Source organism: Limulus polyphemus, unplaced genomic scaffold (genome assembly GCF_000517525.1).
Source record: "Limulus polyphemus unplaced genomic scaffold, Limulus_polyphemus-2.1.2 Scaffold18, whole genome shotgun sequence".
In the NCBI taxonomy this organism is placed as follows: Eukaryota; Metazoa; Arthropoda; class Merostomata; order Xiphosura; family Limulidae; genus Limulus; species Limulus polyphemus.
This window is the reverse complement of record NW_013665628.1, coordinates 745,752-763,907: the sequence shown is the minus strand read 5'-3', so window position 1 is coordinate 763,907 and position 18,156 is coordinate 745,752. Positions and strand designations below refer to the sequence as shown.

Below are 18,156 nucleotides of genomic sequence, written 5' to 3'. Positions count from 1 at the left end.
ATGAGCAAAGATGAAAGTGTTTAAAGTAATAAAATGAACGTATGAAAAAATATGAAAGTGTCTAAAGTAATAAAATGAATGTATGAACAAAGACGAAAGTTTCTAAAGTAACAGATGAACGTATGAGCAAAGATAAAAGTTTCTAAAGTAATAAAATGCACGTGTGAACAAATATGAAAGTGTAAAGTAATAAAACGAACGTATGGGCAAAGATGGAAGTTTCTAAAGTAATAAAATGGACGTATGAACAAATATGAAAGTGTATAAAGTAATAAAATGAACGTATGAACAAAGACGAAAGTGTCTGAGGATTATAGGATACAGATAATTTACTCTTGTGAAACCATATGCCGGTTTAACTCAGTGCCATGACTGGGCAACGTGAGCTTGCCACGTGCCCTTCGGTTTAGTGAATTTGAAGTTGATAATCTAGCCACTGATTATCAGGACAAAGGGGGGACGCGTGTCTCTAGCAGCAATGGCTATGTGTGACTGGAGGTTGATAAGCCGATACACGTGCTGACTGGAAACTGCGTATGATCCACGCTTCTCAGAGAAGAGGGGGTGGTCTACTGAACCCGCCAAGGTAAAGAAGTAGTATAGTGACGTACCCTACGCCCTTTCCAGTTTCGTTTCGTGCAACGCTCTACTGGCCTTAGCCCTCGTGCGGCCTCTCTCTCTCGCATCCCTGTGTACTTGCGCTGCAGTCGATCAGAAGACACGACATAGTAATGCGCTCTTGGTGGTACATCAATAGTTTATATATTCTTATAGTCACAGCACTGCCGGATGTTTACCAGAATCAGTAACGTCGAGAAGTACGAGTTATTAAGTTGTTTTATTTGCTGAAATATATTAGAACTCAAGTTCATCGCGCATGACGTGCTCGCGAGCCACGATGACTTTCTCGAAAGCATGACAAGCCCAGTATCATTTAAAGCATGTCTGCGCCGTGCTGTCCTTCGTGTGTGTTTTCACTCTCCTCCAACTTCGACTTGTTAAGGACATATTTCCACTAACTATGCGGACCTGTCTCGGCAGTTGGCTAGTGTTGACCTTTCTGATAGCCTGGTGCCGATGGACAGCAGCCAGGACGTGCCTAGATGACCAGCTGGATGCCGCTTCCAAGGCTCATCTTGCCCCTATCGTGTTTCAGGGTCGTCTTCTAAAAGTTTCTTCTGTTGATAAAGTTGCGCAGTTTCGTGTCAAGAGAAGCTACAAGAGAAATGAAAATGTAGTGTTACAGAAAAAAGATGTGGCATTTCTGAAATTTCTGAATGATAACTCTTGCACTGATACTTTCAGTGAAAAGGACTTAGAGCGGAATAGCAAGTACATCATTTTCGCAGCACCGCAATCACCAGCGCGGCCCGGAAACTCCGGGAAGAAAAGTTTAATAGCCGTGGCTAAGCCGTTGCGGAAGAGTCGAAAGACAAACAAAGCAGTTAAGAGAGTATTGTGTCAAGGATGTGGTAAGTTTCGGTGGTTGTTTTAATATTATTTACTTCAATAATTCCAGAAAGAGAAGTTATTTTTCTAGAATGATATAATTATTTTCTTAAATATTCTTCTTGTATCATTTTTGTAGTGATGATCTTAGGAGGATTGGATCATTTTTGTAGTGAGGATCATAGAAAGATTGGATCATTTTTGTAGTGAGGATCATAGAAAGATTGGATCATTTTTGTAGTGATGATCATAGAAAAATTGGATCATTTTTGTAGTGATGATCATAGAAAGATTGGATCATTTTTGTAGTGATGATCATAGAAAGATTGGATCATTTTTGTAGTTGTGATCATAGAAAGATTGGAAAAAGAAAATTCCATGGGAACGATTTTGTCTGGAACTCATTTTTTTTTTTGACAACTTTATTAATTATGAAATTTTCTTCTTCACACTAAGTGATGAGTAAAGGATCTTAAATCAAACCCTGAAAACGTTATTACTTATTTGAAGTACAACGATAATGTATTACTCGGGTCTTTATATATATTATTTGTTAATACTGTGTACATTTAATTGAAGGTTAATTCTCAGGCGATTTATTAGTTTTTTCACGGTACAACAACGTTGTTTAAACGCATCTCATTACACGATCTTCAAAAAGTTATGTTGATAACTATAATTTTATCGAAAAAAATAAGTAACACTGTTAACATTTCCGGTATCCTGTCTGTACAAAACAAATGTCAATAACCAGAAGACAAGCATACTTTATTTTATTTCTAATCGTATTGAAACATCTAACAAAAGAAAATGAAAGCTTTAGAACGTAAATTTTGCACGTACAAAAAACAACAGCAACAACCTCGCAATCGAGTTTTGTTAGAGATTGGATAAGACACGAAAAACGTATTATGGACTGGTGGTTATGGTGCTGGACTCGCTACCTACTGGTCACTCGCCCTTTCAGCCATAAGGAGTGTTTTAATATGAATTGGTATAGAATAACCCAAGAGTTGGCGGTGGGTAGTTCGACTACCTACTTTCTCTCTCTACTCCATCACTGTAGCTGTACGCGAAATTCAACAAAAACAAAACAAGAAAGCATTAAATAAAGAATCAGAATGTGTCTAAGATGCTAACTGTCTAACTGTTTTAACGACTTCTCAAATTTCAATGGAAAAGGCACTTTAAGAGAACTACATCACGAAAAACACTTGGTATGCCATTTATCATGAAGTAAGCTTAGTTCTAAAGCATGAGCACTTATCACAGACGCAGTACAATGCAAATATATATAATGTGTGTGTGTGTATATATATATATATAAACCTTCCTGTCATTTAGTGAGAAAATGCAAAATTTTTTGGCTCGGGTGTGGCTTAGCGGTTAGTGTGCCTGTTCAAAAATTGATCGTGAGTGCTATTGGCTAGCTGTCCTCTCTCTCTAGGGGAGGTTAGCGCAAACAAGTAATAGTTTCTTAAATTGAGATTTCTCGAAATAGTTCGTCACAAATATTGTCCTTAACAGTGTTCGAAAAATAAACAAAGAGCATTTTAATTTTATTATTGTCAATCCTTACCACACCTTAAGGTTAAGGACATGCATGTGCTTATAATATCGTTTTCTTGGGTTTTGGTCAATGTATCTTGGTGCAATAGTTTTCCTTACTTTAAGTTTAGCTATTAGTGACCAAACCTAATCACTAGGTATGTTTACATCTATAGGCATCTTACATGTGAAGTACACATTTAAGTTAGAGTTGTATTAAAAAGGGAAGATAATGTTAAATAGAAATGATATGGAATAGCCTGTAAGTTAACTTGGTGTATGCCATGATCGATATCTTGGTTGTTGTTGTTTTTTTGCAAAATGTTTTAAAGTGTTCCCACTGTTGTGCCCTTCCACTAGAGAGGAAATAAGCCGGAATTGAATAACCGTTTTCACACTTAGATATCTTTTATTCTGGGTACAGATAAGTACTTTATATAAGCTGCATTTATTCATTTATTTTTATTACCGTATGTCGTAACAAATCCTATAGGTGAAATTTCGGTCACCCAACTATATTACGTGCTACTGACCTCATAAGATGAAGTCTCAGCAATTTTTTTTAAAATCAAGGTCAAGTATTTATCGTCTATGATAAATAAATAAATAAATAAACGTATTAGTAAATTCCCACGATAAATACTTTAAGATCTTAAATCAGTCGAAACTTAGAAATCACGTATTCACTATAAAAGAAATTCAAACCGATTGTGTTTTCATCTATTTTTATTCCTTAACGTCTGGTGACTAATCTTAAGAAAAAAAGGAACTTCCAACTAATAAAATAGTAGTGGACGTAAGAAGTATGATTAAGGGGACGAATTGACAAATTTGAAAGTGGGTTCGTTTTGGACTGCATATTTTTTAAAAGGGGTCTTTTTAATGTTCTTATGCACAGCTTATATTGGAATATTATGAATGTAAATAAATAATTTTAACACAGCTTCAAAATTAGTGATTTTTATGTGGTTTTAATTTTATTAAGTTTGATGAATATTTCTCATCGAACAGTGCTCCAATATGTTATAAATACTGCTCCTCATATTATTTGTTTCTAACATTTTTAAAGAAGACCTCAGCGCCTTTAAAATTTTTAACTCTCTTAAAGTTCTGAAGAATTTCTTTCTTTACATAGTTCATTCATACGTGGCATTGTAGGTAGTTTTCGGTAGATGATTGAGTTTGGTTAACCTTTTCATGTAGGTAGTTTTCGGTAGATAGTTGATTTTGGTTAATGCATGAAAAAGTTAACTAAACCCAACTATCTACCGAAAACTACCTACATGAAAAGGTTAACCAAACCCAACTATCTACCGAAAACTACCTACATGAAAAGGTTAACCAAACCCAACTATCTACCGAAAACTACCAAGTAGTTTTTGGTAGATAGTTGGGTTTGGTTAACCTTCTCATTTGATTTTTAATTTCTTTGTGGAAATATTCTGAAAAATACTATGTATAACTCCGAATATGAAGTAATTTGAGTATCTATGTAAATGTTTAGTTATAATACCTTTCCATAGCTAGAGTTAATTACGACTTGAGATGTTATTTAAGTCTCAAGTATAAAACAACGTATGGAATATAAGTGCTTAAATAATTCTTTCTCCTATTTAGGGAAGCTAATTATCGTTTTTGTTAATTGTTTGTGAAACAGTTTTTCATTTACGAATTTAATTCTATCGCGAAATGTAAACATTTCCTCTGCAGAGTTACAACGTTCACTAACAACTCTAATATACACACGTGATGAATTTAATAAAACCTAAGTTTTATCAACACGATGCCAGTAACCACATGTGAAACCACTACAAGTTTTATCAAAGATAACATCTACATATAATATATGATTCCAGTCACTTGCTTAATTAATGCAAGAGCAGAATTTAGACCGAGGGTGCTATGGTTACCTTCCCCCGGGCTAATTTATACTGTTGCCATTATTGGCCTAGAAAACTCCAACCATATGTAGAAGTCTGACGCCAAAGCCCTACAAGTATTAACGAACTCCAGTAAAGATCTGCACTACCACATTACTGGGGAAATTGACCTCGATTCAAATGAAACCTCCCATATCGCGGAAGACAGCTTCCGAGTCTCCTAAAATTCTAGTTCAAAGAAATGTCACTTTTATGCAGTAATATGTAATATTTATGTTCTTTAAAACATTTTTACTAAGTGCACTAGAACAAGCATTATTGTTTGTGACTTACAAACTAAGCACATAAAAGTAAGTGTTATGAAATCTTACCTTAATTCTCCTTCTTCTTTATAAGAAGTTCGGATCATCTGCTTGACATAATCCTTGAACAAGTACGTATATATTTAGTTTATTCTTGCATGTTCAAAAGAAATTTAAAACGAGAAAAAATTATACTTGCTACAAAATGGTGAAAATAATTCGTCTGTGCTTTGTTAGTTTTAATTATAAAATATAATTATTTTAATAAGTTGAATTCATTATTATGATATATATATATCATAATCTCTGTGCTCAGATATACGAACTGAATGAATAATGGAGTATCGGTTTTTTGCACAACCAAGTTCAAGCAGAGGTGTACTCGGATGAACATTATTTTATGATCTCATTTCCGAAAATAGAATTATATATATACATATTATTGAAAATTTGATGTTAATACATGCACAATTTCTTACCAAAGAATTGATTACCAGTTCAAAATACAACATTATAACTGCAATCTGTACAGTTGCAAAATTAATTATCAAGACTAATACAAAGATTAAACCCCATGCCATGTGATATAAATACGTCTACTTGTTTAAACAATCAAACAATAACCGTAGGAGTCTAAATGACGGGTATAGAAACTATATTTATCATGAAATGGCCAACAATCGTGTCTGTACAACTAGAATCATGTGAGATATTTGGTCAGATGTTTAATCACGAGTTTCCAATGTAAGAATATTACAGAGAGACTGAAATTTGGGCGATTAGATACTCACAGATATGGAACATCTGTAGGCTATCAAAATGAGTCCCTTAATAGTCCAGCCTTACTTTAATGTCAAAAACACTACGTTGTTTGCAATTAATTAATTAATTATTCGAAGGGAAAATACGTGCCATACATTGAAGAGAGTAATGTGCCAATGTACTTATATACTAAAGTGCGAAACGACCGAATTATGGGTCTCTACATCTGTAGGCTATCAAAAGAATGTGAGCTAAACACCGAAAAAGCAGAAATGGAACTTTCTATAGAAATATATATTTATCTATCGCATTCAATTAGATAATAAAATCCAAAGTTTATTATACCGAGCTCTACTTTTTTTTCTTTTTGGTCATTCTTTATTAACAAAAATATATTCTGGAAATTTACTACGTTGCACTAATAGTGACATTGACCTTTAACCTTGCCTTTTGATGCAATGTATATTTTATTCATAACTACATGTCAACATGATTCAAATCAATCCAATACATTTTTGGATATAACTCACAGCAGAGATTTAAACGAGTACTCAAATATGCGATCTTGACCTTTGACATTTGTCAGATATTGTTTATTAGATTCATGCTTTTAGAGGAATCATCTACACATGTTGTGTTGAAGTATATATTCAGCTAAATTTCGTTATAACCTTTTAAAGCGTATTATGGATGGGCCTACATAATGGAACGATGACTCTGTCTCTTACGTTTATTGGCGAAGTGACTTAAACAACTTCCGTACAAGATAAAATTTAAATTTTGGGTCACGATTGTTGTGTTAGCTTATTCGAGAAGACTAGAATATTAGTTAGATAACATTTGTTGTATTTTAACGAAGGATACATAGATATTTTGAGTGTGGTTTAGCCATTTGTTAAAAAGGCAGAATTAGCTACCACCCTGCTTGTTTGATTAACATCAGATAACTTATATTCGATTCATAAAGAATACACGGACAACTGAAAACAACAAAAAGAAAAAACAGTCCAGTGAGAAGTCGGAGATCTGAAGTCTGTAATGAATGTGCTTCTATGTTAGATAGTCATATGGTGTTTATAAGAAAAGCTAATATAATAACTGGGAAAATGAGTTATTAGAATTCTCACTGAATGTTTTATCTTTGATTTGCTTTTACCCGGGAAGAGACAAATATATCTATCGTTATTATTGTTATTATTATTCTTATTATTCCAAACTGTTTGAATTCTCAGCAACATCTGCATCACTGACTGTGAATTGTACGCCTTCCATGTTCAGGTCACAAAAATAGCTGAAGGGGAAACGTGAAACCAGTTTGCTCTCAGCCCTGTACAATAAATAAACAATCGGGTCTTGATAGTATATTTATATATTATTGCTTAATCCGAGCTGCTTATAAGTTTCGCTTTTCTAAAATTTGATTCTTCATAATTATGAGGGCAAGTGATTTTGCTTCTTCTCCTTTTAGAAAGTCAAAATCTTGTGATATAGTTTCTTTAGTCGGAGTTATTTTGTAATTGATCGCAGTTTTGTTGAGTTAAAACTTTACAGAAATTCAACTTATTGTTTTATGCATTAAGAACGCAGGGAGTGGTTTCGTTATTAAATTTTTACTTTAATAAGTTGGCTTTTGTTGGATTTAAGAATACCCTCTTTCTTTCTGAACACTCCTATTATATGTCAGATTTTCCATACACATTTGTTCATTATTTTAATATATTACATATTTAATAATAATAATAATAATTTCGTGATACTTAGCCTGAATATGTGAACTTTTGTAAATATAAATGATTTAAATTGGATGGCAAGAACATTTTTTACAACGCAAGAAAGTTCGAGCTCAACACTATCTAAAATAATAAACGACCAGAACATCTCGTCGTTCATTATGCAAATCGAATAGAAAATACAATAACTGGACAAGAGTAATCGAATTCTGTTCAAATCCATACTGTGCTATAATCTTAAGCAACCAGACTTTCGGACTCTAACATGGATATCTCAGTTAACCTTTTTACAAACTACCGTTGCATTACTTACCAAACAACGAACTGAACGTTAATTAAGTTCCCAATAATTCATCTTTTGTTCTCATTATAAATTTTTCAACTTGGATATTACAGATTTACAGATTAAAAATATTTTTTTACTTCGAGAGATGATATTAATAAGATGGCAAATGAAGAAAAGTGTGTTTTTGTTTTTGAGATGGTATAACCAAAACGACTTGTTATCCGGAATAAACAATAATCCTAAAGTACACATAACTTTTCCAGAAGTTCGTTAATTGTTTTTTTGGTGATCATTTAAAAGTACGAAGCAAATCAATGCAATATATGACAAATAGAATATAATTCTGGAGTTGTTCCCTGCCCCAGTAAAAGCAAATTACTGCATATCCTTTTCTTTTTTTTTTCAGCAGTTAATTTCAAATTTGTGGACATTATTTATGTGTTTTGTAAAAATATGAGTAACGAAGTTTTCTCGTACTTCATTAATGAGTAAAGAAAAATGATTACTGTAGAAGGTATGGAATTGTTGAGAGCATAAAATACAAAATCATAGTTAATATTTCACTTTTTAAATAAGAACCATAGTTTTGATATCTTTCACATAAGTAAAAAACTTCAGGTTTAGATACTGTGTGGAATATCTCATTATACATATATTCACATACAAACACGCCTCTTTGTCCTCAATGATAACTTTGTAAAGGGTACAGTTAATAGATTTTTCGACTTAAGTCATAAGACAACGTTAGAGCATACGTTGCTTCTTTTTTTTATAAAGTCTAATATTCAGTTCCACAAAGATGATATCTAAGCTTAGGATTACAAGACAATAATACGTTGATTTGTTTTCTTCAGAAATTTAACGCAAAACTACATAAATAGCATAACCGTCCCCAATTTGTAGCTAATAGACTATAGGGAAGGTAACTAGTCAACAGCACCCACCGCCAACTCTTAGAATATTCTTGTCTTAAAGAAGAGTGATATTTGACAGTCATTCTTATCGCGCACCCAAGACCCCAAACCACGAAACGCGTGTTTCGCGACAGTAAGACGCGAACCACAAACCCTTGATTCATAGTCTAGGTATACCAAGCACTAGCCCACGTGTCATTCTTATCGCGCACCCAAGACCCCAAACCACGAAACGCGTGTTTCGCGACAGTAAGACGCGAACCACAAACCCTTGATTCATAGTCTAGGTATACCAAGCACTAGCCCACGTCCGGCCTGAAAATGCTTTGAATATCTGTCGGAAAATCTCTGTCGATATCAGTGACTGTGTATTTAATGTTTTTATTTACAACATCCGTTATACCAAACACAAAGAACTTGTGAAAAACGAATATATTTTACTACTGTAATGCCTTGTTAAAGAAATGATGTAGGAATAGAAAACTCATATTTTTTTCATATTAGTGTATACATAATATAATTTATAAAATGTTTTATGAATAGCGTCAATTGTAGAAATTTAGAACATTATCATTGCAAATTTAAAGATATTTTACATGAAATGTCAGCCAGGTGGTTAGGGCGCTCGACTCGAAATCTGTGGGTCGCGGGTTCGAATCCCCGTCACACCAAACATGCTCGCCCTTTCAGCCGTGGGGGCGTTCTAATGTGACGGTCAATCCCACTATTCGTTGGTAAAAGAGTAGCCCAAGCGTTGGCGGTGAGTGGTGATGACTAGTTACCTTCCCTCTAGTCTTTCACTGTTAAATTAGGGACGGCTAGCGTAGATAGCCCTTGTGTTGCTTTGCGCGAAATTCTAAACAGACCAAACATGAACTGTCTGTCATGAAGTAGCAAATAGCAATGAATACAGAAGTAAGTATTTATTCTTTAATGTTTCTATTTAATAGGTTTAGAAATTAATAAATCAAAATGTTTGATAGAACTCAAAGTAAGGTTATTGATTTCAATTGGAGTCCGATATTTTCACGATGGAAAAGGATGCAGCCCCCCATAACATAGGTTAAAAATTTGATTTCGTATTAACATCGAAGTAAAAAATAAAATATGGAAATAGTTATGGTTTTAGTTACATGCTAGAGGATTTTTCAGCATTGGCCAGAGTATATAGGCTCTCCTCTCTGCAATTATGGAGTCCTCTCGCATTTCATTTGTAGTACGCAGTCCAACTAGTATGGCGCCGTCCCTAATTTCAAACAACCGACAACAGGGAAGCAGCTTCTTGGCAGAAACTTACTGCTATTATATTATGTATGTTATTTATTCACTACTTTACTTTATTTAATTATTTATATATTATTACATATATTTTTTTACACAAATTCCCAGTGTAAGTCAATGGAGACTGCGTTTTTAATATAAAAAAGATCTAGATTGCTAATCGCCACTCAAGACTGTAGCAACAGGGCTAACAAACGCAAGCCCAGTCTAGCATCAACAACCTAGTATAAAATTTCACAAACCAAGCATACTAATCCAAGTCAACCATCGTATTCCCAAAAGGGCCCTAGGTTGATTATAATATTTAAAAGAAATTAACATTGCTTTGCTTGTTTGTTTTAAGCACAAACCAACACAACAGAGTATCTACGTTGTGCCAACTACGGGTATCGAACTGTGATTTTTAGCGTTATAAGTTATAAGTTTTCAAACTTATCACTGAGCCATCGGCGGCGAGAAATAAAGAAGATATTTTTTAGCTACAGCCATTGAGAAGAAAATCTGTAAAAGCTTAACTAAGTAAGCCGTTTACTTCTTATTTTTTTAACATAATGTAGTTATTTTGAAGATAGTGTAGTCAGATACTTTGCTTACCACTAATGTCTTAATACTTAACGAATATGCTTACTAATTCACTCTAATATGGAAATCCCTACTAGCAATTCCATCGAAATGATTTTCGTGTCTTCACACCCACTAGTTATAGCTCTTACTTTGCATTCGATAAGTTATTTTTTTTGTTATTTCTCTTGTTTAACGCTTTTTGTTTCTGTTGAGCAACTTCTTGAAATTGAGTAAAAAGTAGACTAGCCACATAGGTTTGAGCACTTCAGAAACATCTCGTTTATGCATTAATTGTGAGTTCATAGAAACACACATCTGTCAAACATTGTATTTAAAACTATCTCTCTATGTCTTCTGAACCTACAGACTTGTGATCATCTCCAACGCCGCTTATCTACATGTGACAGTCTTTTAAATATATTTATGCAACTAAGTAATATCATGAGAAAACAAAATCTTTAATTAAACGTGCATGCGCATAACGCTAAGGGAACATCAAACTGGGGTCCAGAGGTCAGATGAGCAAATTTTTATCCTTTCTTTTCAGAATCACAAAGAAAAAGATCTGTTTACAACGTAATATTTAACGTGTACAACAAGTGAGAACACTTTGCCAAACTTGCAGAAATATACACAATCACCCATTTTAATTTTATTTTTAACTACGCACGTGCTATCATCCGCATTCGATTTCCGTGAATAAAAAGTTGCAAAATATCAAAGAGATACGAACAGTTAATTGTACAAATAAGATATCTGCTTAGCATTATGATTAGTATTAATTACTGTTGATATATAAAATGAGCGGTTTTACACATACTCTGCAGACCCACGTGATTTGGTTATGGATAGGAGATAGAAATGAGGACAGTAAACAAATTCAAATAAATACATAAAACGAGGCGTCTAGAGGCCATCCATCGTACACGTACGACGGGTATAGTATAATCAGTATGTGTTATTTACTACCACCTCACTGTGAACGTGTTGTATAAAAATTGGAAAGAATTTGGTTTTAAACAGAATATAATGATCATAACACTTTTGTCTAGCAGTTAATTGCTTGGACAACAAATTAAAGGAATATATATATATATAATTCACGAAACCAATGTGTTTTCACCTACTTCCAGAGTATGGAATATACCATACTAAAAACATTTGTGGTGGAAAATAAAGACAGAATAATATGTGTGTGTGTGCTTTACGGAAGAATTTTTTAACTAGTTTCAACACGTGTGATAACCATCATGAAACTGGTTAAGAACATAAAGTTATTTAATATTATTTAAATTTCTTGTTCCACTGCCATGTGCAATACTTTAGAACAGGGATTCAGAAGAAAAGCAGAAATACTCGATCTTAATTCACGATAGGTTTGCGAGATTTGATGGTAATTGCTTACTAAATCCTAACTAGAATGTATTTTTTAAAAATTATCGGCAAATAGTACTTGCCACTTAGTATAAGGACTGATCTCATGTGGAAATGAGTTCTGTTTTTAACCGAATCTTAAAGCTCGTATTGGAAAAACAAAAAGGATTTTACTAAAATATTATTTTGAAACGAACTAACAGCTACTTTGAGCTACTGATACTGGCTGTTCTCCTTATAACACTAAAACTAATCACTCTACTTATACCAATGATGATGATCAATGATCTCATTCTAATGAAGCTAATTAACCTCTAATGACGCTGATCGCTTTACTTGCATTATTGAAGTTAATCACTTTACTAACGGTTACATTATTCTTTTTGTATTCATGATGCTGACCACTCTTCTTGTTCTGTTGAAGTTGATCCTTCTGCTACTCGCTGAACACAATCCTTTTGAAATGACACTAAAAAGGTTCTACACAACAGCCGACAAACTAATTTCAAGGTTGGAAGAAAGTTGGCCTAGTCATAAGCTCTAAGTTCTAATTGTGTTGTTTAGCAATTCAAATAAAGACATAATCATCAGAGGCAAATGAACCGTGCGATTTTCCTATGCCAGGTATAGCACAAACGGAAAACTATAGAGAAGGATTTTTATACGTAGCCATGTAAGGTCATCGAAATTTCAGATCTTGATTATGTTAAATAGTAATATACTTATATGAAAAGCCACTTCCTGCTAAAATAGACATAAAACAATAAAACTAACCTCATCCTCTAACGTTATCTGTTGCTATGGAATTTATCAAGCGAGGGAATGACTTTGAATATTGAAGCTTTTAAGCAGTCACATCTGTCATTATTTGTCAGTGTAACCTTGATTTCTAGTTGTTTTGATTACTTTGACAGGGTGTAGATTTTGAGACCGGAAGTTTCATTTAGTGGAATGTTTCATCATAGTTTCATTACGTGTTTGCGAATGTTAAAGAGCTTGAACTTTGATTGAGTTTTCAGGCACTCGGTCACATCTAGCTAAGTTTGGTGACCCCAAAGTATAATTTCTGCGTTTAAGAAAAAAAAAAATAACTGAAATAATATCGAATGTTCGGGAGACTTTTGGTGAAGCAATAAATATACTTAAAACGGCAGAATTATTTAGTAAATTTGATATATTTTAGTATACGCCAGTAAAACTGAACTATGTATTGTCAAATATTGTAGTTTACAGCTGATTGTAGTTGTTAAAAAATGTAAATCTTTGAGCGCAAGTCAAAACGGAAATAGAGAGATTTGAGAAGGCGGTAAATGTGATGTTCGGATGTGACTGCTATTCTTATAGAAGAAGAAAATCGAACGGTCTGCTGTTGTTGCTACAGAATAAGATTCATTAGAGTTCTTTCTTCAGTAAAGTTTATGTGTTATCTTGTAAGGACAGACCTACAAATGTATAAATATGCACGTTAACAAAGGTAGCCTCAATACATAACATTTCAAGATAATGTAACTTCAGAAAATAGGTACAATTTACTTTTAAAATGTCAGTTTCATCCATACAGTACTTATAACTGTTCAAAGGTATAAAAATTAAATCTCACAACTATTAAAAAGTTGGTTGTGAATTGAATAAAATTAATATTTTCAGTTAAAATAGCTAGTTTTCTTCGTTTTTTTAGTACTGTAACTAGACAACCTAACTGATATTAAATTGAATTACCTTTATCCTAGATCTATAATTATCAATAACATTGTGTACAATAATCTAACGTGGTAACCTGTGAAGGGTTTTTCTTAGCTAGATTTACTAGAGAAATACTGATACAAAATACCTACTTTAGATTGTACAAGTATCTATGTGCCATCTGAAATGTTAAATTCCATCCCATCGATTATCGATGAACCGCAATACACCCAAGTTATACAACATGTCTGATACACTATTGCGTGCGTGTGTGTGTGTAATGTGAGACTGGAGCTATCCGCGTTCTGCTAGAGGTGTTAATTAATATTTTGACTGTCTCCTTTTCGAATTTATTGATTGAAAGCATACGACTCGAGTCATCCCCTTGTCTGCTTCTGATTATATTTTACACACTGAACGATATGGCGTAGAAAGCTACATCTGGAGTTGATAGACTCAGCCTTCAAACGACCCTTGTATAAACCTAGAACAAATCAAAATGTTAGTAAGGAAGTTAACCATGTCGTTAACGAAGTCGATGCTCTATTTATGCTATTTAATCAGTTCCAGTTGAGAGTCGAACTGGATATCACTGTAAATCATAACTTCGGATATTTCATCTCAAAGGGTTTTGTTGGTAAATATTCAGTATGCACTAACTGATGAAATTATTTAAAGTTTGTTTCAGTACAGATTATTTCTAAATAGTAGTAACTAATTATTGAGCAATACATAAGTATACTTTTTAAGTGAATGTAATTTTATTATTTTTGATTACTTTACCGGATTTAAGTTTGGATCATTTCTTTATAAGTCCGAGCAGAAATACTATGTATATATTTTTTTCCTTATACATCATTTTTCTGGTTCTACTTACTGAATAGTAGAATGACTTGGGGATCACATTGTCTATGGTTTTGCGATCTTTTCAACCATGTAATTAAGGTTCATAATATTTTCTACAAACTTTTACGTGTAAATGAAACCACTTTCGAGTTGTTGTTTTTTTTTTGGCACAACTTACAAACTTTGAAAGAAACATAAGAGCAAAAATATGCATTTTACTGATGACTTACTAAAAACTATAGCTATACAGGTAATATTAATACGTAAAATAAATGGAGTGCATGTCATGTTATAAAGGATACTGTCATATACATTTACTAATACAAAATATATAAAAAACAACAACAACGAAATATCAAACACAGTTATGAATGATGGTCTTTGTTGTCATAGTAGTTAATAACAAACTTAGGATTATTTTTGCAGCAGTTTTCAGTTTCCAAAAGAGTCAGGATGTGGTCATTAACTTGTTTGTTTGTAGTTAAGCACAAAACTACACAAATAGCTCTCTCTGTATCGAAATCAGGTTTTTAGCGTATAAGTCCACAGATTTACCACTGCGCCATTAACTGATTCTGTTAAAGTTAAATAAAATAACGTGCATCTCTATACGTCATCAAAATATGTGACATTTTTGAAGGTATTTTATTGAAATACTAAAACATAAAACTTATAACTACAGTCATCTGGTTAATAACACTTTTCACTACTCAAACACTCTTCATTCATTTAACGTCATTGTTCTTTAAACCCTGGGAAGAACGATAATCTATTAATTAGGTAATTAGACAGAGTTATGTCATAAATACTTCTACAAGTAAAGATAGGAAAAAGTAAGTGAAATTCAGTAACATTTTTTGCGTATGTTTGAAAGTTAACTGTATTAAGACTGTTTTTAAAGTGTTTCGTATAGATATCTTCAACTTTGAACTAATTTGTTACTTAAAATTTTCGCTCATTTGTGCTTCCTTAAAAAAAAATGGCGTACTTGACCTTTGACCTTAAAATATATGATTTGAAAGCAATCGTCATATACAGGGAAAAAAACATGATGAGTGTCGGAATAGACATAATTTTTACTCCACCAGCTTCTCTTGAAATCAAACTGTACACTATGTACACACATGTTCACAGTGACGAGCTGCCAGTTTAGAAGACGCGAGGACACGAAGACAAAGAAAGAACCAAAGAGTTGGCCTGTATCGGTAGACTGCGCGGTGCTCAAACCAGTGATAAAGACGCCGTGATCTTTTCTCTCCCCATTCACGAGACCATAGCACGCGCTGCCTTGCCTGTCTTGCCCGCCTCATCTTTACTGGTGAATCTGGCCAGATTATTCCTTTTTTTGGCGGTCGGCCAGGGCCGTGCTAGTTTCGTCTGTTGTAATTCGATCCGCAGCCGACTGAGTGCCTGCCGCAAGCACGTTCACTTGCTACCCACTTCTTGCTATTTTGAGGTTCTAGTTCTTCTATCCCCCACCTCTTCCCTCCACCCGGCCCCAACCTCTGTCCTACTCTGTGAAAACCTAGTCGATTGAGGTTAAAGGTTTTGTACGTGTGTATGCACAGATTTGATTTTTTGCCTCCTACTATTCAACAGCAGGTTTCACATGATGTATATGGATAAGGTAGGGATCAGGAGAGGCAGGTGCCGCAGTGTCTTGTACACAGCAGAACTTGTGTACCTTTCACCTGATAAGTTATCAGCACCGAATAGTAGAAATCGCTGTTGTCGGAACGAAATTAAATTTACATATAACATTAATAGATCATTTAGTTTCATAAATCCAGAAACGTATTAATTTAGCTCCCCAGAAAGCCCTGTTCTGCGTCAACATAACGGTAAACAGACACATATATTACAAGTAATTCAGACATGGCTGATTATTTTTTATCTGAAGGACATTTTAAACCAACCGCAAATGTTTATAATTAGTCATTAAATCAAGTAACAACTACCAACTGCTAATAATCATCGGGCAGATTGCTGTATCAACATCAAAACTTCGTATGACTAAAAAGAAACAAGGCCAACAGAAATGTTTCTTTATATACATTACGCCTCTTAAGCAACATAAAACTGAAATGTGCCGTAAATATCAACATATTAATTTAACTACAAAAAGAGGTTTAATATTGCCTGATTAAGCCATAAAAGGTGCATCAAATAAAATGAATAATACAGAAGAGACTTGATAAAATGACCCCAGCCTTAACCATTACAGTTGAATATTATTATCATTTTTAACACCATACTAGAATGTAAAAGTTAGTACAGTATCAAAATTTTGCGTATTAAGGTCACTTATATCTAGTAGCTTTCTTATTATCAAGTGTATGTACCAAAATAACGTTAATTCTTGCTACTATTCTGTTGAGCTTGTATGTTTAAATTTAGGTCATGGCTCTCACGATCTTTTCCAGAGCTTTTATTCTATTTTATGTTGTTGTTTTTTTAGCGTGAATGCTTTTTATTGCAAAATAGTGAGTAGCCTATCTAAACGTTATTCAATTTTCTAAATATTGTCATACTCTCAAATTGTTTTGTTTGTTTGTAATTATGCACAAAGCTACACAATTGGCTATCTGTGCTCTGCCCACCAAGAGTATCGAAACCCGGTTTCTAGCGTTGTAAGTCCGCAGACATACCGCTGTGCCACTGGGGGGCTACACTCAAATTAGATTTTAAGAAGTATACTACAAAAACCTAGTTTTTATAGAATTTTAAATTAAGAATTGGAAGCTTTTGAGGGTCTTATATTTTGCATTGAAATTATTAAATAGTTTATCATTATTGCCCTCTTTTTTCTCTCATTTTGATAAACGTTCCTTGTACATCTTTGTTTTTTTCTAATTTAATAATTTTAATAATTTCTACCAGCTGAGCTATTAAAATTCTACAATAATAACAACGATTAATAATAATCAGTCTTAAAAATGAATAATAGGCAAACTAAAAACAACTTCTATGACTACAAAATCTTCACTTTGAATGATGTTTCTAATTTGCAATATTATTTCAGTTTGTTATATTTTTGTATTTTATTTATTATCTTGAAAGTTCTTTATCTCACTGGTTCACATTTACTGTGGATAATTTATTAACAGATAACAGATTTTGTGGTATTTATATCTTGTATTTATGCCAAAGCTACTAAGGCTATCTGTTGCCGTCCATAAGGCAATCAATCAATCAGTAGAACCCTAACACCAACCATCTATGTTAAGGGATTGACTGCAACTCTTATAACGTATCAACTGCTTAAAAGTGCGAATAATATTTTATGGTAGCACGAATTCGAAACCGATTTGCCAGCTCTGAAATCATAGCTTAAACTACAGGGCCAGCCAACAACATAGATTATCTCGTTTTGTACTGAATAGTTAATTTATGTAAGGCACATTTCACTTTTGAATAGTTAGTTTTTGTAAGGCACATTTCACTTTTGAATAGTTAGTTTCTGTAAGGCACATTTCACTTTTGAATAGTTAGTTTCTGTAAGGCACATTTCACTTTTGAATAGTTAGTTTCTGTAAG

General features: G+C 33.4%; 1 protein-coding gene across 3 annotated transcripts in view; it reads left to right on the top strand.

Moving 5' to 3' along the window:
- Positions 1-725: 725 nt before the first annotated feature.
- The window catches only part of LOC106457718 (protein vein-like), a 120,743-nt gene continuing 103,312 nt past the window's right edge, over positions 726-18,156 (top strand). For all 3 annotated transcript variants that reach the window (XM_022383883.1, XM_022383890.1, XM_022383876.1), the window contains exon 1: positions 726-1,472. In XM_022383883.1, the coding sequence (XP_022239591.1) occupies positions 1,022-1,472 (451 nt within the window). In that variant the 5' untranslated portion in view covers positions 726-1,021. The remainder of the gene's footprint in view (positions 1,473-18,156) is intronic.